General features: G+C 31.2%; 2 protein-coding genes across 3 annotated transcripts; one reads left to right on the top strand and one right to left on the bottom strand.

Annotated features, from left to right (window-relative positions):
• Positions 1-262: 262 nt before the first annotated feature.
• Sk2 (Sphingosine kinase 2) lies at positions 263-14,779 on the bottom strand. 2 transcript variants are annotated; one of them, XM_029306888.2, is made up of 8 exons: positions 14,486-14,779; positions 13,410-14,395; positions 5,758-6,109; positions 3,674-4,036; positions 2,804-3,039; positions 2,626-2,724; positions 1,485-1,624; positions 263-1,408 (listed from the first exon to the last, which is right to left on the bottom strand). In XM_029306888.2, exons 2-8 carry the CDS (start codon positions 13,987-13,989, stop codon positions 1,220-1,222), a joined length of 1,959 nt encoding a protein of 652 aa, XP_029162721.1. In that variant the 5' UTR covers positions 13,990-14,395; positions 14,486-14,779; the 3' UTR covers positions 263-1,219. The 2 variants fall into 2 exon arrangements, with proteins under 2 accessions (XP_029162721.1, XP_085339368.1); XM_085483242.1 differs by having other exon boundaries at positions 13,410-14,779.
• Positions 14,780-20,179: 5,400 nt separating this feature from the next.
• Positions 20,180-24,740, top strand: Hrd3 (HMG-coA reductase degradation 3). The gene is made up of 6 exons (XM_029306853.2): positions 20,180-21,135; positions 21,361-21,608; positions 21,693-22,172; positions 22,347-22,575; positions 22,742-23,148; positions 23,398-24,740. The coding sequence occupies exons 1-6, from the start codon at positions 20,619-20,621 to the stop codon at positions 23,827-23,829; spliced, it is 2,313 nt and encodes a 770-aa protein (XP_029162686.2). The 5' UTR covers positions 20,180-20,618; the 3' UTR covers positions 23,830-24,740.
• Positions 24,741-24,809: the final 69 nt, after the last annotated feature.

Here is a 24,809-nt window from a genome sequence, read left to right as displayed (position 1 = left end):
TGTAGTAAAGTGGTTCTCAAACCCTTTTTTACAGCAAACCGCTTTTTTTTGCCACGAGAGAGTCATACCTGATCGTTCGAATTAATGACATTTTATATACAAAAAAAATTACGCCGATTATTTTTTATTAAATTATTTTAATATTTATTAGTTTCTTGAACTTAGAGTCTATAAAATCGTATAATAAGTATGTACATACATAAAAAATAATGAAAATTCAGGAACTAATATTCGTGGTCATGCAATAAAGAAAAGTCCGACGTAAAGTTCTTTCAATCTTTTAACTGTATTCAAATATGTACAATAATATCGTACAGGAAACAACGTAACAATTAGAGAAGAAATTAATATAATTTATAATTAAATCATCTTGATAACATTTGCAACATTTTAAATATGATATGGATATTATTGATAATAATTTTATAACTTATAGTTGTACAATTAGTCACCTACTAAATATCTTAAAACACTTAACGAAGACATGAGATAAGCACATAGCTTCAATCTGACTGTGACTCTTAGAATACGCTTTTATTTATATATTAAATAAAAAATTGCATTTATTTTATTAAATAAAAACAATATGCATTAAATTGTTTAATGTATAATAAAAGAGAGAGAAAGAAAAACATATTGAATAAAATTGTTGAACAATTTAATTCATAAAAAAATAATGTTATTAATTAACTTTATCTAATAACACACAACATATCTTATATATAGTATAATTTACAATAGTGAGCACAAACAATATCATTACATTGCATGTATAGATTACACTGTACAAACTGATAGAAAACTTTACAAAATAGCTAAATGTATCCACTAGGATGTAACAGACTCATTTAACCCATTCAGCCCTTAGGGATTAATATAAATAATTTTACATGTATAAATATTTATTTTAACCCTGCATCTTCATTATGAAGATAGCAAAAAGAACTTTTCTTTTGTGAGCACATATTTTCGGGGAAGATTATTCATTTTAAATATCCTACATATAGATTGTCCATTTAAAAGTGTATAACTCTAAATAGATATATTGTTATTAATACATATTGACAATCTAGTTACATGCTGTTGTAACTAATTTACTTCAAGCTAGAGTCTAAAGAACAAAACCCTCATTTTAATAAATTATATACCCGAAAAAGATTTGATTTTGTTGCCGACATATCACCGCTATGTAGATATACATAATTATAAACTATTTATGTCAGGGTGTCATCACCGATGCTAAGGAAGGAAATATCTCGGCTTGCAACGGTCCATAATCAACTTCTTCGCCATCCACAGTAATGTGTCCACTCGTTCCTTCCATAGGTTCTATCCGGAATGCTTTCACCGGGATCATATCAACGCCAGGACAAGTCACGTGAGTTCCGCTACTCAGACCTAGTAAGAACTAATGAACGAACACAGATTGTAAGTTCTGCATAATTTTTTTACGCCTTACGCTATTTTTAAGTGTAACTACTTACTTGTACCAAATTAGACCGTGTAATGCCGGCTTTAACTATTAAAAGCCAAATAACTCCATCTGCCAGTCTAGCACGCGGCGCAAAAAAATAATCCTGTCCCAAATGCGTTTGATAGGCCGCGTGTACCATCACAAATTCTCCTGAAATTTTTGAAACAAAATATTTATTTTATTTATTTCAGTCATTATATATATTTATAATATTATATTTAATATATATATTTATTGTATATATTAATATATAATTATATAATCTATATATATATATAAAATTTTATTTTTTTTATATTAATGTATGTTACATCTTAACGCGCGCATGTCAATTCTCGTGCGTCATTATAAAAACAGCAACATAAAACTCTTTTCAATGCGTCATACAAGAATGCATATCATAACTGAGAAGTGTGTGCTACGTTATGTGAAAAATATTTTTTCAATAGTGATCCATTGCATTCGGCACTTTATTGAGTGATACGTGTGACGTTGCTACGAATTTAACTGGAGTTAAAGGGTTAATAAGTGATGCATTAGCGCGGCAACCGTTGCACCATATTATATGACAATTACAACAAATATCCGTCATTGAACTTGTCTGTCTCGCGCGAAAGCTTTATAAATTACAGATATTAAAATTGAAATATTTTTTTATGTATATTTTTTTAATATTTTCGTAAATATCTAGTTAAACACATGTTTAAAAATTCAAAGAAACTTATTTTAAGTTTTAAAAAATGGAAATTGTTTTAAATTTAAAATCACACACATTATTTGTAAGGTCAATATGTGTAATTTGAATAATTATCCCGGAAAAGTCTATGCATAAATGATTATAGAATTATATGTAAAATATGTTTTTATTTTTTCGTTTAATTTCTGTCCGTAAATTTTTTAAAAAGAAAATATATATGCGTATTTTTTTTTCAATATCTAATTTTTTTTCTAAAAAAAGAAAAGAAGAAAAACAGTGCAAAATTATTCTTTTAATGTTTCTTATTATTTTTTCTATTTATAAAGACGGACAGAAAATATATAAGAAAAAGGAAACATGTGGACATATACTTCGAAATATATGAACATATTTTACATATAATTATATATAATTATATATGATTATACATTTTTCCTCTAGAATGTAATTTTACCTTGCACCGTCGTCCAGGCATCTGAGAGTTGCGTAGTAAGCGCTGGAAGTGTAGACGGCGGTCCGTACATAACTTGGTTCTTACAGATGTTCTCTATACCTGTAATACGAGATTTATCATTTGGCACGGATCATATACATAAGACATTCGTTAGAAGCGTGTTCGATTAACAACGTACCAATCTCCGCGCTATCATTCTCGTCGACGCTCTGATAACTCGAATTAGCCGAGCCTGTGCTAAAGTAGGTCGACTTCGCCGATATTGCGGAATAAAAGCTGCCTAGTCTGTTCCTTCTCTCGATTTGTGTTTCGAGAGCTAAATTCTCGGTTATCACATCGTTATCGCCGTTCAACTCGTCCGATGATTCACCGAAAGCATCGTAATAGCTCTTCGATTCTGGCGTGGCACAATACCTTTATACATACATATATATCATATCAGACATATGTCTTACATATGTCGCAAGTGGATAGTTATTAAGTAAGAGACAGACGACACGGATAATATATATTCATATCATTATTCTTGCATTTAAGATATATTTTATAAAGTCTCCAAGTAGCAGAATGACGTCAAACTAACATGCGTGTTCTAGGTCATTAACAATATCCTTAGAAAGAGAATGTAAGTAAAAAATGACTGATATATTAATATCCGAAATAATTGAAATACGCATGTGACATTCTGTTAGAATACATATCATAAGACTACAACTTTGTTCTACTTGTTATAATGGATCAAAGTACATTTAAAAAACACGTGTTTGAGTACGACTGTAATAAGAAGCAAAAAAATTAAAACGCTCGGCGTGTAAGATTTTCCTCAAACACTTCAAGTTTCCTGTTTTATGTCTCCCCAGATATATGTGAAATATACCGAGTTTCAAAAGAGATGATGGAATTTCCGTGTATTACACGCGCCGTACGGAGACCGTCTTTGAAGCATCGTTCTTAAAAGGTCACATTGATATGCGCAATTATCTGTGTCGTCATTAGCATAATTACTGTATAATTGTGATACGAGGCTCATTGCGTATACGGCTATTACCTGTCCAATTCGTCGCCGTAACTTCTCGAATGCGACAATATAGTCTCCGCGGGATAGTCTTTGCAGTATATCTTGCCATTTTCCAACGGGGGAACCTTGCTGCAGGGTAGATACGACACCTTGCCCTTGTATGTCCTTAGACCTATTAGGCGAGCTACGCTCCACACGGTGAATCTTTGGCCCCCGATAGCGCGCAGTCGTTCGCTCTCGATGTCGATGTCAGCCAGTAGACCCCAGCCAACCGATAGAAACGAGAAGAGGATCTGACTTCTAGTCTCTACGCGTACGAGGTCCATCGGTGTTCTTTTGCTCTTGACCGCCGATAACGCGCTGATAAGCAAGGGATTGCGATCGTATGGTTCTCTGCAAATCATCAATTTTATTCTTAACATGACATAGGTTTATCGATATTAATACGGAGGTAAAAGTAGAGGTGTAGATTAAATAATAAAAAATTTTCAGATATGATTAGTTTAATTACGTCATTATTGCGCGAAACAAACAGTAAATGACGATAACATTTTAATTAAAAAGAAGAAATGTATGTACAATAAATATATGTATGTGCACACAAGAGAAAGAGAATAATTTTCTTTTATTCAATTTTTTTATACTGAATATAATTTCAGTCACTAATTGTTTCATCACGTCGTTATTTTGAGAAATTCGTAATTAAAATTGAAAAAAATTTAATTACTTTAACTACAAACTTCTCAAAAATTGTAACGTGATAGAATAATTCGCAGGCAAAAATTCGTTATATGAAAGCGTTATATGAAATATTCAACGTCGAAAAAACTATGAAAATTCATTCTCTTTTTTGATATTCAAAGATAAGTTTCTTTTTTGAGCTATGTAATTATTCGCCTTTTCACAATCCTTTATCGTAAACTTTTCTTCAAGGCTTTTACTGATATCACGTTTGGTATAATCGTTCGTAGAATAAAACCGATAGTGAAAAATAGCTTACACACAACACGTATGTCACATAATGCGATACTATACTTCAAGAATATTTCGATCGAAAACATTTATTTATTCGTTCACGTGTAATTAAAAAAAAGACGATAAGCAACGCGACACAAGATTCGAAAAGAACGTACTTGGAAAAAAATATTTATTACAGCTAAAGTTTAGATATTCCTAATTTTAGCTGTAATAACTAATATTTTTAAATATATATATTTTATAAATTAAACTTCGGCTCGTATACAATTAAAATATGTGATATAATAAAAGGCCAACTTAACGAGCTTATATTCTATTAATTGAAAAATTTATTTATCACAGATATCGATTTGTTTTTTAAAAAAGTACACATTGTGATTATGTTAAGTAAAAAGAAATAATTTAAAAAAAAAAAGTGTTATGTTCGTGACAAAAAATGTCGTTACATAATATAACAGCATCTGACGCTCTAACTCATGCCAACAAACATGAATTTTGTACTGCGTTCGTCATATAATCTCATAATTGTTGTATTTATAATAAGGTCGATATGACTAAATTAATTTTTTAACATATTATTAGGATATTGAAAAAGACTGTCGTACAGTCGAAACGTTTATCTTAACTTTTGTATAGTATGACGTAAATTAATAAATAAATTTTTCAATTAATATCATATAAGCTCATTAAGTTGGCCTTTTATTATATCACATATTTTAATATTTTTAATTATAATTTAACGGGGAATTCTTTACTAAAAACTAGCTTAAAAATATTAATTATTATATAGCTAAAATTTAGATTATATGTATGGCTATATACAGGGTGTCTACTCAACTTTTGTAAAAAAGTTTTCTCAAAATTCCCTGATACAAATAAAAATATAAGACCAAAAAATAAGAATATATATAATATATAAAATCTTGATATTAAAAATAGATTGTCAATCAAAAAATCGCATAAAATGAACGAAAAGACAACTTTTTACAAAATTCTCTGAGAATATCAGGTTTCAAGCTTTTTCCCAAGAGTAATACACCCTGCATACATTATAGCTAAAATTTCAGGCGTACCTAAAGACGTCTAAAATTTAGCTACGGTAACTAATATTTTTTTTTTTCGTAAGAAGGACCTACTCTTTAGCATAAGCGATGGACTTTGCTAATCCGTTGCCGGAACCGCATGGTATCACTCCGAGGGGCAATTCGCGCAAAGCCTTCTCCCAGTCCGGCCTCTGGAAGAGTCCGTTCACCACTTCAAAGACGATCCCGTCACCGCCGACCATCAGTAAGCCGCACCATTGATAGATATCCCTCGTGCGTACAAATTCGCGGGCGTAATTGGGACACTTGGTGATATGAATGTCATAGGACCTCTCCGCCTCCGAAAGGATCGGGTGGATCCTCTTCTGGAAGGTTTCTCTGCCCCTGCCGGGTCCAGACTTCGGATTCAGCAGGACCAGAAGTTTCCGATTCTCGCCAGGACACGCTGAAACATAAATAAGTAAGGTAAGGAGAATCGCTCATCGACGGAAATTATATAAATCATTTTCGTTTGATTTTTTATTTTGACGTCAATCAATTCCGGGAAGAGGAAGAAATGCAAAATCGCGCATAAATATTTTTTTTTTTTTTTTTAGAAGCTATATATATTGGGAGAAATTTGTTATCCGCTTGTTGAGTACACACATTAATTCAAGAATAAGAAATAAATAACAGTTTGATCACGATTGCATAATGCGCAGTAGCATTCGCCTCTCTCGTTTAAGTTTATACGGGACGGGCGTAAACATTTATCACATGTCTAGACGACACGCGATACGTGAAATGAAAAGAGATTAATCGAAGAAAAAAATATACATATATAGATCAATCTCGTATTAAGACTCCGATGTCTCCCCGTAAAAGAAATGACGTCAAAAATGACAAATTACGAATTGTTTTTTTTTAAGAAATAAATTTCTTTCGTACGTTTCATCACACTCATGATTGATAAAAAAAATTATTTTCTTCTTTGATTTATTTATTCATATTATCCAATATGTATAATTCAGCTTTATTTTGCATTTCTAGCAAAAGTAAATAAATTGATCAAGATTTGCAGCTATTTATCAATTCACGAATAATAGATATCTTCGGTGTACCTTATTAATTTATATTATTAAATATGAGAGATATATGAACCAAAATATTTATTTCGACGTATTTTGCAGGAAATATACATTCCTGCAATTTCTCATTCTTTTGACGTTATAATTTAATGATAGCCTTAACGATGTATTAATCAGCACGTATCATTACGTAAAATTTAATCTGTATTTGTCTAGTCAGTGCACATTTAATGACTAACATTTACTTAATGAATTACATTTTCATAAATGATGATACGTGGGCAAACATATACAAGACCGTTCCCTGTTTTATGCACAATTAATGATTGATCTATTATTTATGATTTACGTCATTATAACGTGATAATAAGGCAGGAAGTATTGAGATCAAGAAGTTATTTAGAAGCACATATATTGCATTTACTAGAATAATTAGCACATAAAATTTTTGTTTTTTTAATTCTGTATTCAAAATATGTACTTATGTGTTTTCATTTTTAACTTTAAGGAATACAGAAAAAAAAATTATTTCTAATCAGAATACCAGTTATTTTTAAAATCAAAATTTGCACAAAACAACCCGAGATTTTCTGTATATTTTCAATTGTGTCGCATCGAAATGAGGAATGTATTCTCAAATGCAACAATATTGATTTTACAAACGTATATTTTTAGAATCTGGATAAACAGCGGTTTTAATTTACGAAAATACTTGCTCGGTTTTAATTGTATTACCGGAGATTTGCATCGAAAGTGCGCACACCTTTATATAATTCCTAATAACAAACGCAAGCTTAACGTTTGCATAATTCGAATTTAGTATACGATAATCAACGTATTACAATATGTATTTATTAGAAAATACAAAAGGCGCGCATTAATAACAAATTAGAGTAGGTCCATATTAAAAAATAAAAAATAAAATTTTTAATTTAAACATTTTTATTGCACAATATTAATTTTCTTTTTTTTTTGTTATATTAATTTTCTCTTTTCTTTACTTATTTTTTATCCGAATTATTTGTCATTTTGTGCTGCAAGATAAATATAAGCTGATATATTAATAGACTGATTAAACTGATTAAATGTGAATTATCTGAAGATTAGTTCTCTGATGCACCTGATATTTTCCAACGTTATCAGAAAATCTACGCGATTGTAAAATGGTTATTATTACATTGATAGTGAAAATAAAATAGAAAAGCTCTCTCTGCCATTTTGAAACGAGAATTATTTTACCCCAAAAGTTTCACACAAACATTTCAAATAATACTTTACAAGGTGACGAATGCGGTTTGATGACAATACAATTACATAATAATTTGATAAAGCACGATTCTTTTTCGATAAGATTGACAGTTGTGAATATTTGATTTTGTTTTGACAGAAAAATGACAAACAGATGAGTTATCTTAACGCATTTCTTGAATTGGATCACAAAAACTCTGTGTATCGCGATTATATTGCAACTCTGTAAAATCGTTGAGCGTGAACGATATAATTTCACGTTTTGCCTAATGAGCCTTTCTACTTTCGAACACCTGAGACTACTGAAATTAGCGCGATTATGTTGTTCCTAAGAGAAATCCATCCGTTACGGATAAACGTACATCGCTTTCTGAAAAACGTACATTAGAAGTGCGTGTCAGAACCGCGAAAGAGAGAATCTCTTGGAAAATCTTCAGTCAGCGAGCTAAATCGCTCCGAGCGATTCAATTCCTCCTCTCATCTATTGTTTTCAAACTTTTATATCGGTTTCACTGGAAAAAAAAATAAATGCTTATGTAAGAGCGCATCGCAGAACTCGCAATTATTTCCGCTTTGCGTCACTCAAATAAAGCGGATGACAAACTAATATTTTACTTTTGATGCCGGCGACATTGCATAATTAGGAAGAATTAAACGCGCAATAAAAAAATCGATTAAGAAGAGCGAAGCAAAAAATATTATTTGTAATTAAACAACTTATTCAAAACAAGATAAAATAATTATCGTTCTTATAAAAAGAAGCGAGAGGAGATAAATTAATTTGCCGTACGTGTGAAGTTTTACATATATTTTATATTATACACAATTACGTTATACACAAATACATATAGAATTTCAAAAATGTATATATGTATGGTCATATATATAAATGAAAATTATATACATATATAAAATATATTTGTGTATAAATATAGTGATAATATAAAATATAATATAAAATATACATATTTTAATTATAACATAAAATATATTATATAATATTTAATCTAAATATATAATATATTTTAATTATAATATAAAAAATAATTATAATATATATATATATATATTATACATTATAATAATCATTATAATATAATATAATTTAATAAAATTGATATTATATAATTTTATTATATAATATATAACATAATAATTATAATGTAACATATATATGTACAAAAAATGATAAACCAAATACGTGTTTGAAAAAAAAAAAATGGTATGCCTGCGGTTTGCGTCTAATGTAATGTATGTAATGTATGTAAAGCGCGCCCGCAACCGCATTATGCAATTTGTTTTGTTCTTGTTTCTATAATCATTCCGACGTTTATTTTTAACGATTGTACACGTTTATTTATTGCGGATGCTGAACCAATGAATACATCAAGTCGGCATTATCTGTCCCCGCGATAAACATATATCCATCTTGATTGATGAGTTTTACGTACGCGCTGCTTCCCATTCCTCGACTGGACAAATTGACCATTGAATTTTTTTTTTAACGATCGTATTGTGTATACGATGAGGCTTATTAGAAAGACACCGGACTTTGTCACCATTGTCATATCTACACGTGTTATTCTCGCAATGAATTATTATTGTCGCTCGAGAACTCGCGAACGTGTATATATATATTGGACTCTCGGTCTTTTTCTCCTTTTTCTCCTTTTACATTTATTTTATTTTTGTACGATGACTGTTAGACGGAAAGTCGTGATTTCAACGAGATGTCGAAATTTCTAGGCTGCCATCAGAGCAGAGGGAATTAACATACAAAAACAGAAATCAACGTTGTGTAAAAAACATCAGTCGCGTCGATTGCGACACGATTTTTGCACAACGCACGTACAACTTCGCGATGTATAATATTATTGTAACAAGCTCACGAACGAGCGCTCTCATTGTCAGTAAAACTCGAAGTCATTTGACTCTGTAAGAACTTATGTAAACCATATATTATTGTTTCGCGCGGCTAAACGCAGCTATGCTAGAAAGAATCGCTGTAGAAATCAATGTAAGGTATATCGTAATCGCGGAGAAAGGTTTAACATACCTTTAATAAGAACTGATTGAACTACATATTTTGCGTGCAAGTTTTCGCATCTCGATCAAAAATGCTACACGATTAATTATGATGCAGCAGAAGAGAGTATCATATAATACAATTTATATTCACGTTTGCTTCTCGTATAACAATTAGGGCATTAATAAGCAAATTTTAAACATTATAATACATGTATATGCATGTAAACCACACTGAGGAAAAATTGTTAATCTGATTCAACTAAATTGTTATTTTGTTGATTGTAAGTCAAATATACTTTTTGTTAGATTTAATATAATTGAAGTATTTCTAATGTTAATGAATTAACAAAATAATAATTTAGTTGAAGGATTTAGTCAAGTTAACAATTTTTTTGCAGTGCAGTTGAAATAATAATCTTTTTATAAAAAACAAAAGTTATATATAAGTCGAAGAGTTAAATTAAAATTAAAAATTTAATTTAACGTTATCTAAATGAACTTTGTTTCCTGTTGATGTAATTTTACTTTTAATAATTAATCTTTGCACGCGGTATAAAAAGAGAATGTACTAAAATAAATGATAAGTCCGTTTATTTATGGAATTCCAAATAATTCACGTGAACTTCTCGTGAATCAAAATTTTTGCTTCTTAAAGTTCGTTAATTATTGCATAATAAATATAATAATATTCTAAATTTCATACATTATCCCGTTGAAAAAAAATTTATTTAATTCGAATAAATATTTCAATATTGCCTAATGAATCATTTATTTGAAACTAAGAATATTGATTTGATGTGAAAAATGTTTCTTTAATATAAGAAAATCCTTTTCAAAACAGATAAATATTTATTTGTTTCAAATAAATAATTTATTAGGCAGTATTGAAATAAATATTTATTAACTTAAATATTTATTAACTTAAATATTTATTAACTTAATGACATTTTTTTCAGTGTACGTTTTTTTATCATATTAAAAGACAATAAATGTAATCAGATAGAATTATAAACGACATTTCACATTATATCTTCCTCTATAAATAAAAATAATATCAGGTTCATCCTACATTGAATATAATATATATGTTTCCAATATTCTTCTCTCTTTATGAAGTTTCTGAATAAATAAAAATATGATATGATACTCGCATGTGTAGATAGGACGCGTTTGACTTTATAATATGAGAAATGTCAAACGCGCGCACGTGTTTCTTATATACATATATATCTTCATTGTTACAATTTATGAGATTACGTAGATTACGAGAGATTACATAATTACGTAGTTATGTAAGAAAAAGGAAAGACGGAAGGCGATTTCCGGAAATTCTAGCAGGTCGAATGTATTTTGTTCCTAAATACGTTATAGTCCTCCGCTAAAAGCGATAACATCTCTATTTGCATGCAAAAGATTATTATACTAACGTACAGATAAGGAAGAGCATGAAATCGATAGTCATTATATATTCGGTAATTATGTGCATCTGCCCGGGTGTTTGATGAAGCAAAAGACTAAAGATTCAAAAGAAAATTCCAAGTCTTATTTATTTCTCAATATAAAAAGAATATATTAAAAATATTTTTAAATTATGTTAAAAACTTTTTATAATAAAGATTAATGAAATATTTTATTAATAAAATTATTAATATTGCTTTCTGCTCTATTCAGAATAAGGAAAATATAAAGAAATTGTTTTTCATTAGAATAATGCATTTTTATATCTGTTTAGTCATTTATCGCAAAACACAAAATCATCAATATTATAGCACAAATTTGCAATTTTTATAAGTTTGACGAAGAACGGAAAGGATATTACTAATTCTTTAGATTAAACTTTTTGTTGAGAAATTTATATAACAAATTTTTAGTTTATATATAAGTTATTATTTTTGCATTTAGAAACGTTTCGTTGCAAGAAATGCTCTATAATTGTTCAACAGGAGAATATATTTATAACATATCTGATTATATTTATTGTTTTTCGATATGATAAAAAAATCGTAAATTCTCCAGACAAAACAATCGAAGATTTTGCAATCTCGTACTACATTCGGGAATTCTTCTATAGTAATTTTAGTTGATAATACTCATTAATGTATCTAATAATTGATAAAATTCCTAATAATACGAAGTCATAATGATACGATTATTTCATAATGTATCAAAGAAAATAAAATTAAATTCACAGTGTTTCGTAAAATTAGAATGTTTGACAGATGATAAGAAGAAAATTAACGAACATATTACTTAATATATACATTAATGAAATATTGATATATAGACACAAAACATTAGCTAATTGTGCTATTAATATATTTCGAGCACGAACTTGCTCAGTGAAATTCGACTGATTCAGACAGTTCGAAGAGTGTTTACGTTTTTCCAGACCTTTTGTTTACCAAAGGATATTGATATTGTTTTTGTACACCTCGAGTACGTCGTTTTGAAGGAATGGACGAAGAAACTAACAGAGAGATATCGATTGAAATAACAAAGTGTTCCTTTACCATGTGACGTAAGTAATTAAACTAACAGAATCCTCAATTGTCACTTCGATTTGTTCGCCACGATTTGAGTTCACGTCTTTTTGTCAATGTGACAAATGTGCAGACAATTTTGAAATATTAGGGTCGGTTGTTCCAACTCTTGATAAGTTTGACAAGTAGCATATCTTTGTCTCTTTTTTTTAAACTTATCTGAAAACAGACGAAAATATGCTATCTGTCAGATAAAACCTTTTGAGAAGTTGGCCCTTAAACATGTATTTTTCTCTGGTCGAAAAAACTTTCTCAAAATGTAACATGATACAAAAATGTTCGATGCTCGATATGTTGGTTCCCATACATCGCGATCGATAGGTGAAAAATTAAATAATTATTAAATTGATGGGATTGAATTTTTTAAAAATTATTGACAGAAGGGTAACATTTTTTATAAAAATTGTAATTAATATTGATTAAATTGAATTAAATCGTTAGAAAATTATTATTCTAATAAAATCAACTCTTTTGCTCATTTTTCTATTCCATTTTTTAAATTATTATTATTATAAAAAATTAATCTTTCTGTAAATATTAATTATAATAATTATTACCAATATTGACAGAAAGATTAATTTTTTATAATAATAATTACAAGTATTGCAATTTAATAATATATGTACAATATAATATAATATATAACAATATTTTATATATTTTATATTTATTATTATATGTTATAAAAAATTTAATATTATAATAATATATAATAAATCAATATTTAATATTTTCTAACAATAATAATTCACATAAAAATGTACCAGAGAAAGACAGAAAAATGAACAAAAGGATTGATAGAAAAAGTGCAAATATTAATAAAAAAAAAAAAAAAAAAAAAAATGTTGCGAAAATGACTCACCCCCGATGAGGGTCTCCAGGTTGCCGTGGCTGGGGCTCATGAGGTTCTTGGGCACCGGCACGTTGACGACGAGGCACTTGATCGCGAGCCGCCACCTGCTCGCCTCGCGCAGGTTGTCCTCGTACTTGTCAAAACTGCGGAAGCGCAGGGTGATGGTCATCCGCTCGCGTCTCATCGCGCCCTTCATCCGCATCTTCTTCAGGGTGTAGGCGTATATGTACAAATAGGCCGAGGTGTCGTGCTCGTCGTACTGCTGCAGCTGCTGCTGCTGATGGATCTCCGCGGACTCGACCAACTTCAGCTGGGACTTGGACGCGCCCGGACGACAGGCGCAGCTTCCGGTGTTCCTGCGCTTCGAGCGCATGCACCTGCACCCGATGATGTCGCCGAGGGCGATGGTCTCGGTCTTCGCGGTGCCGTTGTGCTCCTTGTGGAGGCTCAGGCCCTTCTCCGTCAGTCGGACCTTGTAGTAGGTGTTCCTCCGGGAGGTCACGTAGAAGATCTCCTCGAGGACGGCGCTCGAGTTCCCCGGGACCCCGCTGTCCTCCATTGTGTGCCGATAATGCTTGCCCTCGACCATCTCGCGGGCTTATTTTGACAGCTGTCAAAGTGGGAGAGACCAAGGGCTGCCTTCGCGCGCTCGTCACCTTTATATCCGTCTTCTCTCGCCGATCAGGCGGCGCTCGCGTGGGAGAGGTCCACGATAATCCCCTGTGTTATCTGCATGCGGATGCTCACCTCCCTCCCCGCACACCACCCGTTCCTCAATAATAACGTAACATTAACGATATAAACGTGTGTTTTGGCGGCCGGCGTCCTGTTATCGATTCCTCGAGGGTAGCACGTGTCAGAAGCGAGCTAAACCTCTCTCTTCCTTGTTCGACGATTATCATCGGCGGAAAAATTCCTCTCTGGAGGGAGAGAGCGAGAGAGGGGAGACAATGGAACCACGCTCTAGAATTTTGTTCCTCGCTTCGTGGCGCTTCCTGTCATATACAGTCACATGTCAAAGGGAAGGAAATGCGGGAAAAAGTAATCGCGGATATATATATATATATATATCGAAGATTTCTCACGAAATTCCAAAGTCCGCCGTCTGACGGAGGCGTCGTCCTTCCGCCTCTTTGAGTGCCTTCTTCCTCCACTCGTCCTGACGCAGCTGGTGCAAGCGAGCGTCTCTCGCTCTCTCTCTCTCTCTGTCAGTGGAGAGTCGACGGACCTCGTCGACACCGCGAACGCGAATAAGTGATTCCGAGACAGGGTTCTCGGCAAGACTCTCGGTACCGTTTCAGGCCCGTATTTATCGGGGCTGCTAACCCTGCGAGCAAACCAGCAGCGGCGGCGTCTCTCCCACCAACTGGAGTGCTTGCCCTCTCCATACGATGCACAACTGCACACAACCCATCTCGCGCGCTCGTTTCTCTCTCTCTCTTCCTCCTCTTCCCGTCGAGTCTGACCTCTCTCGTCCCGCCACGCCGGAGTTAACCATTATGCAGCTGAAACCTTAAGGCCGAGTTACGCTTGATCTATAGCTGTGTGCACACGAAAAAATTGCTTTTCCCGGGAAACAATTTTTTGTACGTAACAATATAAAATTATAATTGTATAATATATATTAAATTATAATCGTAAAATTATATATGAATATATATGTCCATATATATATAATTAGATGAAACTGCTTTTTATATACATAATTATATAAATTAATATATGAACCCTTATAATATTCATATATAAAAAAATTTCTTCCCGGGTTCTTGTTAAAAACGGTCCTCGTTTTTAAAATTTTTGTTAACTTAAATAAAACTTAAATGTTAAATTATTAAAAGAATTGAAAAAATGTAGAAATAATATACAGTGTGCATCTATTTTTAATTTTACACAATTTAAATATGTTCTGCTTTATTATAGTGACAAGATTTTTTTGTTAACATTTACAGAAAAAAATGTTGATTTTCTATTTTATAATATAAGTAGGGATGATAAAATCTAAAATTAACATGTTTCTTATTGTTAATTTTTATATTAAAATTATGTTAATTTTACACAAAATTCATTTTACAATTATTTGAAGTTTTATATTTATTTTGTGTTAAAATAGTAGCACAATATTTGTGTCTATTTAACATATCCATATTATGTTAAACACAAAAATTTCTGTGGATTATTTGAGACACATTGTGATATATGTTGAATTTAACAAAAACTTGTCAACCTTGTATATGTGTTTACAGGAAAGATTTCTTCAAGATTTGTCGGCGCCAGATATTTATATAAGCTTCACTTTTTATTAGTTTTATTACATTTTTTTGTAAAAGATATGTTAAGTGTGTTATATTAGTTTATTTTATGAACTTCGCTTATATTATTATTTTGATGCGCATTAAATTGTATCTTTTTTTGTAAAAGAAATTTTAAATGTGAAACCTCTTTTTAGAAGAGAGATAAGTATTTTTTAATATTTTTTATATATTATTATATATACATTTCATTTTATTTTACGAGCTTTGCTTGTTAGTATCTTGAACGACCACAAATAATTATTTAAAATAATATATGTAAATAAAGAAGGATATCCATAAAATAAGATATGAATGTATATATGCATTTACATATACATATATATAATAGGTTTTATTATATATGATAATATATCAAATGTATAAAATAAAGAATATATACAAATATAAAATAATATACCAAAAAATTTTATCTCTATTCTATTTTTTTTGTAAAAAAATTGAATGATATCCTTTTTTTGAAGAGAGATGAGTATTTTTTTAATATAATTATTTTATATTTTTATATATTATTTTATATTTTGTATATTTTTATTTTATGGATATTCTTTTACATATTATTTTAAATAATTACTCGTGGTCACATCGTGAGAATTCTTTGACATCACGATGAAACTGGAAAGAATATATGTAGAAAAAATAATGAGATTGATCGGCAATTAGCAACAATAAGCACAAGGTAAAATCCCTAATAAGATTAAACCTTGTATTCAATATTAACATATATTTTCTCACCAGAGAAAGTCTATAAAGTCTGAAACGAATAGTGAGAAAGAGAGAAAAAGATGATTAATTTATAAAATAGATTGCAATGCATTAATATATTTTTCACTCGTCATTCTTAATATATTATTGTTCTTTTTTTATCATTGTTTCATGTAACATAATATAAGGTATAATGAAATGTATTATATTTGTTTTGGCGAGTTTAAAATTCTGTTTAAGACAAAAAAATGAAACATAAATTTTAATCTAGACAGTATATAATCAATTGTATAAAAAAATTATATAATAAATAATAAAAGACATATGATATCGTATATGTATTATATATCAATATATTATAGAAATCTTCCAAAAAAGAAGAAGAAAGACTAGTTCAACTTCGCTCGAGCTTCGATAAAATGATAAAATACATGCATGATGATTACTGTAAAAAAACTAACAATAAAAAAATGAGATTAAATTCATAAACATTATACATATACATATATGTGTCAAATTGATTAGATATGTTTTTTCTTTATATTTGAATTTAAATTTCACATATATTTCTCTTCCTCTCTGTCTATATGTATTATACCATTTTGCCAAATTAGCACTTACTTAATATTGATAAGAAATGTATGAAGTTAATAATGCTGCACATTTTGGCAGTGTGAAACAGCTTTAGTTTTTTGCGCGAGGAGGAAACGAGATGTAGTTGCACGATGTCTGTGAGTGGACGATAAAGTGACGGACAATGAAGTAGTACGAACTCATACCATAAACAATTTTCCTGTAAACACAGATAGAGTTCAAGGATTTTGATACTTCCTAAAATCGAGAAGACGCAATAAAGTAAAAAGAAGAAAAAAACTTATCTTGTATTCCTATTCTAATCACTATTCTTCCTATCTTGCAATAAATTTCACAAAGAGATTTTATTTCTTCTAAAGTCTTATCTTGCTATTTTCAACAAATATGTTTTGACATTCTGAGTTGTGTTGCTCGTATTATTTATAGGATCATTTATCCTTTATATAAGAAATTTGATTATAACAAAAATATGAATACTGTTAAAAATTTTTTTAAGTATTTTTATTTAAATTTATATAAATTTATAAAAAATAAAAAATATTTTTTAACCATAAAACAATTATTTAAAATTTAGTTTGTTCTGTTTTTATCATAATTTAATATGTAAATCCTATAGGAATATATATGTATAATCAGAGAATGAATCATAGAGGTATAATTATATCAAATATATAATTTTATAAGTATTCTAAGTAATTTTTCATAATATTTATTCATTTTTCCTGACAGAAATTTTTAATAAATAATGATAATAATAAAAAATTTTATTATATATACAGAAAGAATTTTTATAGAGAATGTTTAGAAATTATCTTGTAAAAGTTTATTGCACAAACAAAACAAATACTCTTTCTGTTATAATATTCTTTCGCTATTATTTTTGTCATGTAGCCTAAAAATATGTACACCTAAAAATATATTAATTGATACGTTTTTTAATACTGCCGATTAGATAAAATAACGGTAGTATATCACGCCTCGCACAGTGAACTTTGTCTCATTATACTCCAAGAGTGAGTAAATTTATCCGCAATTAAGAAGAGAGAGAAGGTCAATGAACTTCTTAAATATCAAATATGTGTATATTTAAAATTCGTCATTTTTCGTAGTAAGTATCTTGTGATTTAAATTATAATTTTTATTACAATTTTTTTATTAGAATGTCTTTCTGTATCACCGATCTATCTATTTATTAATCATCACCGATTACTTTTGAAATTTTTATAATTATGAATAAAGATATTTTAATAGAAAAATTGTAATAAAAGTTACAACTTAAATTGAAATAAATTTACTACAAAAAAATTTGTAAATATACATATATATTTATTTTTTTACTGTTTCTGAAGTATATAAATATATATAGATCGCTTTGCAAAATTTTATCATCACTAATTTGAGATTTATAATTTTATTATTATAAATATATAAGAGACCTCTCTATAGCTGTCCCAATTTTGATTATAATTTTCTAGCTCGCATCAACAATTAACAAAATTGATAAAATAAATGTATGTATGTTTAGTTATATATATTATCAACTGTTTTAAATTTAAACGAGCCAGAATTAAAAATCGTTGTCCTGATAAATTAGCAAATATAAATTCTAAGATAATTATGCTGAAAACAACTATTATTAGTCGCGTCTGATTAGAAATATTTGCACATTTAATTTATGCACATTTTGAAAGAGTTTTAAAATTTAAATATCTAATATGTTAAACTTATTTCCATTATTTGCAAGGACAATCATTTAGATATGAGGTGAAATATACATTTTTATGGGAAACTATTAAATAAAATATGCTGATAATTTATATTTAATTACTTTAAATTCTTTTCAATTCCTTTTCAATTTTTTTTTCAAAATCCACTTTTAATGATACTAATTTTCTCTTTCATAAATAATAATTGTATCGTTTTAATTAATTGAGATCAATATAGAAGATTCTAATATAAATATAACCTTCTATATTTTTGTGTACTAATAACTTGTAAAAATAATAAAAATTACTCACGTACAAAAGAAATATAATTCTTGTTACAGGTTCAGCAATAAATTGAGATGGTTTTATACTTATAAATAAAGATTTATCACGATTAAAAAATACTTTAAATAATGTATAATTAATTTGCAATAATCAGAATAATTCGCACTACTCGCAGTCAGGTTTCGGATATTCGCCTATATTGTTGCTGTCGATTTATCTCGATTGCGAATTCGATTAATCGATATATTCTATCGATACTTGAGTAACTCGATTGTTGTACATAGATATATCTAAATTTTTTCGAGTGTTTTATCAGAGAGAATTTATATATTCGATACATCTATAATACATATGAAAACATGGCAATCGAGAGAAGATTGGAATAAAACAAATCGGGATAAAAAAAAAAACACAAATTTCTCGAATTTTTCTATATTATTTTCTCGCAACATCTCGGAAAAAAGAATTTATCCAATAACTTTTGCGCACTTAACCTACAAATTCCGTGCCTTTTTTCTGAGAAGAGAGAGAAAACACTATTCTCCCCTTTCTTTTTCTCTCTTTTTATTTTAATATATATATTTCACAATTTTTAAGAGCACACAATTTTTGTGGCAAGCATTTTATGTTCGAATAATTTTTGACATTTCAACACAAGGTAGATTATTTTTATTTTTTATTTCCCAACAGGTTTCGCGGCATAAACACAAACGTTACACCATATATATATATACTATATAGATATATATATATATATACAGGGTGTCCGGTAACTAACGGACCAATGATTAAGGGCGGATTCTCTGGCCAATTTGGAGACGATTTTTCCTTAGCAAAAATGTTGAGAAGTCAATAATTTTCGAGTTATAAGCGATTGAAAAAAATGGGTTTTTTGAAAACTAAACGTTTTGGAGTTAAAAGTCTAACATAATTACATTCTTCAGTTAATTTCATGTAGAGTTTACTATAATAAAATTTTAATTTGAGACTTAGTTATAAAGATACATAATGACAAATATTGGACAGTTGTAAAAAATGATGACTTTTTTCGACATTTTCGCTGAGGAAAAATCGTTCCCAAATCGACCAAAGAATCCACTTGTAATCGTTGGTCCGTTAGTTACCGGACACCCTGTATATATATACTATATATATTAAATGATACGCATGCGAGCGATTTATCATGGCGGTCGCAACTCTCGGCGCGAACAGCTGATTCGGCGAGCGTTTTCCCGCGTGTTGTAACAGACAACATAACACAAGGTTCGCTCGACAGATCGGGATCTCGAACGTCGAGAAATCTGTTTATCTCTCTTCCCTCTCCCTACATAAATAATATATATATATATATATATATCTTTCTCTCTTCGCGCACGCGACTGCCTTGTTTTTGTTGATACGAGCGGAAGATGTGTATTGACGTGTCCTAATGACGTAATTGGCGAGACTGTTCCCTCGCGGATGTCCACGTATGTGCGATCAATCTGCCTTCGCTTGTGTCACTCGCGTGCCTGTCTTGGGGTGCGATGAGCACGCTTAAGGTCACTGGCACTCGGCGCTCGGTGACGTGAGAAGTCGCGAGGTTGCGAAGGAGAAGAGAGAAAAAAGAATCCGTGATGAAGCCCAGCCAACGGGGGACCGTCGTCTCCCTGGCGGTGCTGCTCCTGCTGACGCTGTCAGTCGCCCGGTCGGAGCCGGAGCACGGCGCGTCGAAGAAGCGCGGCGACATCTCGCGAAAGTCCTCGTCGTCCTCGAGCACCAACGAGGAGACGGACGACGAGGTCGCCGCCGAGGATATGGAGAATGCCTTCGAGCAGCTGCGGGAGCTGAGCGCCCTGAGGGACACCATCCTGAAACTGGTGCCGGCTTCCGATCCGATTTACGAAAAGATCGGCAAACAGGGGAAGGAGGAGGGTAAGAGCGAGAGCCCACCTGGCAAGGAGACCCTGGAGAGCCCAGGGACCAGGAGCGTGTGGATGAAGACCATGATTGCGGAGACCAAGGACACGGAGCCTGTGGTTCTCAATGGGAGGCAGCTGGATGACGAGGATATGGAGTCTTGGGAGAACCAGGAACTGTTCGACATGCTTGAGGAGGAGATCCAGGAACCCTTGTCCGCGGAGCAACAAGCAGGTGAGTGTAGTTATTGTAGCTAGATTTGGGTTTCTTGGATTTGTCGTTGACAGATGTACTTTGCAGTCTTTATCTATCGGTTCTTCAGAACAACTTATTAATAATAGAATAGAATAATAAAAAAATATATATATATATATAATATTAATATATAAATAATAATATAATATAAATAATATTAATATATAAATAAATAATGTATATTAATAAAATGATCTTTTTCAGCGGAGCAGTTGTTCAAGAATGCACAGAATATCTTAAATGCTATGCGTGCCAACAAGTCTGAGGGTTACGAGTTGCTTATCGAAGCTGCAAAGATGGGGCATAAAGAAGCCAGAGCCATATTAGCGTGGGCAAGGCTACTTGGATCTCGTCTGGGTCCTGCGTCTCTGCGAGTGTCCATTGATGACATACCTAGTATATTTGAAATATTCAAGGAGCTGGCAGACACTGGATTGCCCTCTGCTCATATGGTGTGTATACATTGCGGTGAACAATAATATTAAGCTTTGAAAAGTTTAAAAATAAATAATAATTGCGTATCTCTGTATATGCAGGGAATGGGATTTTTATACGCAACTGGCATTGGTGGCGTGAATGCGTCTCAAGGAAAGGCTTTACTTCATTATACTTTCGCTGCTCTTGGAGGAGATACTCGGGCTCAGATGGTTATGGGATATCGTCATTGGGCGGGAGTGACAACACCCGCGTCCTGCGAGCGTGCTCTGGACTTTTATCGCAAGGTAGCGAAGAAAGTCGCGGAAGAAGTGTCATTGAGTGGTGGTCCGGTGGTCCAACGTGTTCGATTGTTGGACGAACACGAAAATCCGGGATACAGTTCCGGAATCTTTGATCAGGATTTAATAGAATATTATCAGTTGTTAGCCAAGAAGGGTGACACTCAGGCGCAGGTCGGATTAGGTCAGCTTCATTATCAAGGAGGTAGAGGAGTTCCTTTAGATCACGAAATAGCAGTACAATATTTCCAACATGCTGCCGATGCTGGTAATCCAGTCGCAATGGCTTTTCTTGGAAAGGTATGGAATTCTGACATCAAATTGTTTGCTACGTGTATAAAATTGCGTACCGATACTACTCTGTGTAACATTTATTTTATCGATATTGCTGTAAAATATAGTTAATAGTTAATATATAGTTATATAGTTATAATACTAATAATTTCTTTATTATGAAATTATATGTATTTACAGATTTATTTGGAAGGAAGTGAAATTGTCAAGCAAGACAATGAAACAGCATATAAATATTTCAAGAAAGCTGCAGAATTAGGCAATCCAGTAGGTCAAAGTGGATTGGGTCTGATGTACTTATACGGAATGGGAGTGGAGAGAAATACTGCTAAAGCATTGCAATATTTCAGTCAAGCTGCGGAGCAAGGCTGGGTTGATGGACAGCTGCAGTTGGGCAATATGTATTTTAGTAAGTATCTTTTGCAATTTGCACCTAAGTAATCTGTCATTTAAGTAATTTTATATTTATATTTTATTTTTATATTTTAATCATATCACATGTCATTCTGCCAATTATATAAGATAATCATTCATCGCTGAGTCACATAAGTAATGTTTGAATTGAAATATTTCAGGTGGTACAGGCGTCAGACGAGATTATAAAATGGCAAATAAATATTTCAACTTAGCTAGTCAATCTGGTCATGTGCTAGCGTATTATAATCTGGCTCAGATGCACGCCACCGGTACTGGAATGATGAGGAGTTGCCCGACAGCTGTGGAATTAATGAAAAATGTTGCCGAAAGAGGAAAATGGAGCGATCAATTGATGGTGGCGCATAACGATTACAGAGACGGCAGAGTGAACGAGGCGTTCCTGAATTATGCTCTATTTTCTGAAATGGGCTACGAAGTCGCGCAGAGTAACGCAGCCTTTATTTTGGATAGAGGAGAGACCGATGTTTTGACGGAAGAGGAAGGTTTAGTTAGAGCTTTGGCGTTATGGGCGCGAGCCGCCGCGCAAGGATACTCTGCGGCACAGGTATATTTTATTAAATTTATTTTATTATATATTGTTTTAAGATATACTATTATTTATTTATTACATATTATATATATTATATATTATTATAATATATATATGTATATGTATATATATATTTTTTAAAATATTTTATAATATTTATTTAAATATATATATTTTTTATTATAAAAGCGTAAAGATGCACACGAGGGTAAAATTTGGACACTTTCAACATTTTGTTTCCTTCAAACAAGTTCCTGTTTTCAGGTGAAACTCGGCGATGCACATTACTATGGCAGAGGAACGAAAGTCGATTACGAAGCCGCCGCAGGTCACTACCGTTCGGCGTCCGAACAACAGCACAACGCTCAAGCCATGTTCAATTTAGGATATATGCACGAACGTGGTCTAGGCTTGGCGAAGGATCGCCACTTAGCTAAGAGATGTTACGATTTAGCCGCGGATGCTAGTCCTGATGCGCGAATACCTGTAGCGCTAGCCCTAATCAAACTTTCCTTCCTATTCGGCCTCGATTACATGCAGGAATTCAGTTTGGTCGATCAATTAGATAAGTGGGATCAATTGCTCGGACAGAACTGGGATCTATATCTTATCGGATTTCTTACAGGAATGCTCAGTCTTATTATATACTTCCGCAGACCACAGCCACCTCCCCCACCGAGACCTCCTGTTAACTAAATTTTGTACTTTCATTCATTATATCTCGTATACATATTAAAAAGAATATATATATATAAATATACATAGATTTTTCTAGGTTTAAGCTTGGAAGGAATTTTATAAGAGATTCGTATTTGAGAAAAATCATTTTTGATAATGTGATTCGTCTTTCCGATGATGCAGATAGAATATTCAATACTTTAATGTTTTAAATGTGTGTATAGTAATTTATTTCTAACACTTAAATTATTAGAAATAATTTACTTATAAGTTATATCGAGAGTCATATAACGCTGCCTTTGGCATAATTGGTGATTTTTATTTTGCTTAGCTCTATAATTCTCTTGTTTAATCAATTAATATGAGGACTCTGAGCTTAGTTCCTAGTTTATCAAGTTCCATTACTACGCTCAATGTATGTCGTGTGCATAGAAATATTATTTATAAATTAATAAGTTTATGAAACAATTAATTTTCCATTTAAAAATATAACAATTCTTAAATTCACAAATAAATTTACTTCATATATATATATATATATATATATACACATATATATATATTATATTGTTTTCATACATACAGAGATATACTATTGAAAGGTTTCTTTACAGCAATATTTTGTGATTGTTTTATATTATTACAATTTATTATCACTTATGGTTCACGACACATATTTGTAATTATCTTAGATTACACACAATATACATATTAAGATATTACGAAAACATTGCTGTAATATAAAATACGAATTAAAAAATTGTTGATTATTTATCTAATAAAATTGTTTTATTGCCAAAGAATGTTATAATCTTGATATTGCAGCGATAGTGTTATACAAACGATTGTGATTGCGAGAAGATTAATTTGTGAAACTAAGTGAAACTTAGTGATATTAATATATATATATATATATATATATATGTTAAGTGACGATATTATTACTTATTCTTATTTTACAACTTAGTTAGATTCTAGTTCTATTACATTATGTATGC

The sequence above is a fragment of the Nylanderia fulva genome, unplaced genomic scaffold, assembly GCF_048542155.1.
Source record: "Nylanderia fulva isolate GAGA-0341 unplaced genomic scaffold, ASM4854215v1 Scaffold24, whole genome shotgun sequence".
Classification (NCBI taxonomy): Eukaryota; Metazoa; Arthropoda; class Insecta; order Hymenoptera; family Formicidae; genus Nylanderia; species Nylanderia fulva.
This window is presented reverse-complemented; position numbering and strand designations above follow the sequence as displayed.

What these genes read in the sequence shown, in the direction of transcription:
- Hrd3 (XM_029306853.2), top strand. Translation starts at nt 20,619, where the DNA reads ATGAAGCCCAGCCAACGGGGGACCGTCGTCTCCCTGGCGGTGCTGCTC. An exon ending in GTCCGCGGAGCAACAAGCAG is followed by an intron (nt 21,136 to 21,360) that starts GTGAGTGTAGTT and finishes GATCTTTTTCAG; the next exon opens with CGGAGCAGTTGTTCAAGAAT. An exon ending in CAATGGCTTTTCTTGGAAAG is followed by an intron (nt 22,173 to 22,346) that starts GTATGGAATTCT and finishes ATGTATTTACAG; the next exon opens with ATTTATTTGGAAGGAAGTGA.
- Sk2 (XM_085483242.1), bottom strand. Translation starts at nt 13,989, where the DNA reads ATGGTCGAGGGCAAGCATTATCGGCACACAATGGAGGACAGCGGGGTC. An exon ending in TACGGCGACGAATTGGACAG is followed by an intron (nt 3,040 to 3,673) that starts GTAATAGCCGTA and finishes GTATGTATAAAG; the next exon opens with GTATTGTGCCACGCCAGAAT. An exon ending in TGCCTGGACGACGGTGCAAG is followed by an intron (nt 1,625 to 2,625) that starts GTAAAATTACAT and finishes CAAAAATTTCAG; the next exon opens with GAGAATTTGTGATGGTACAC.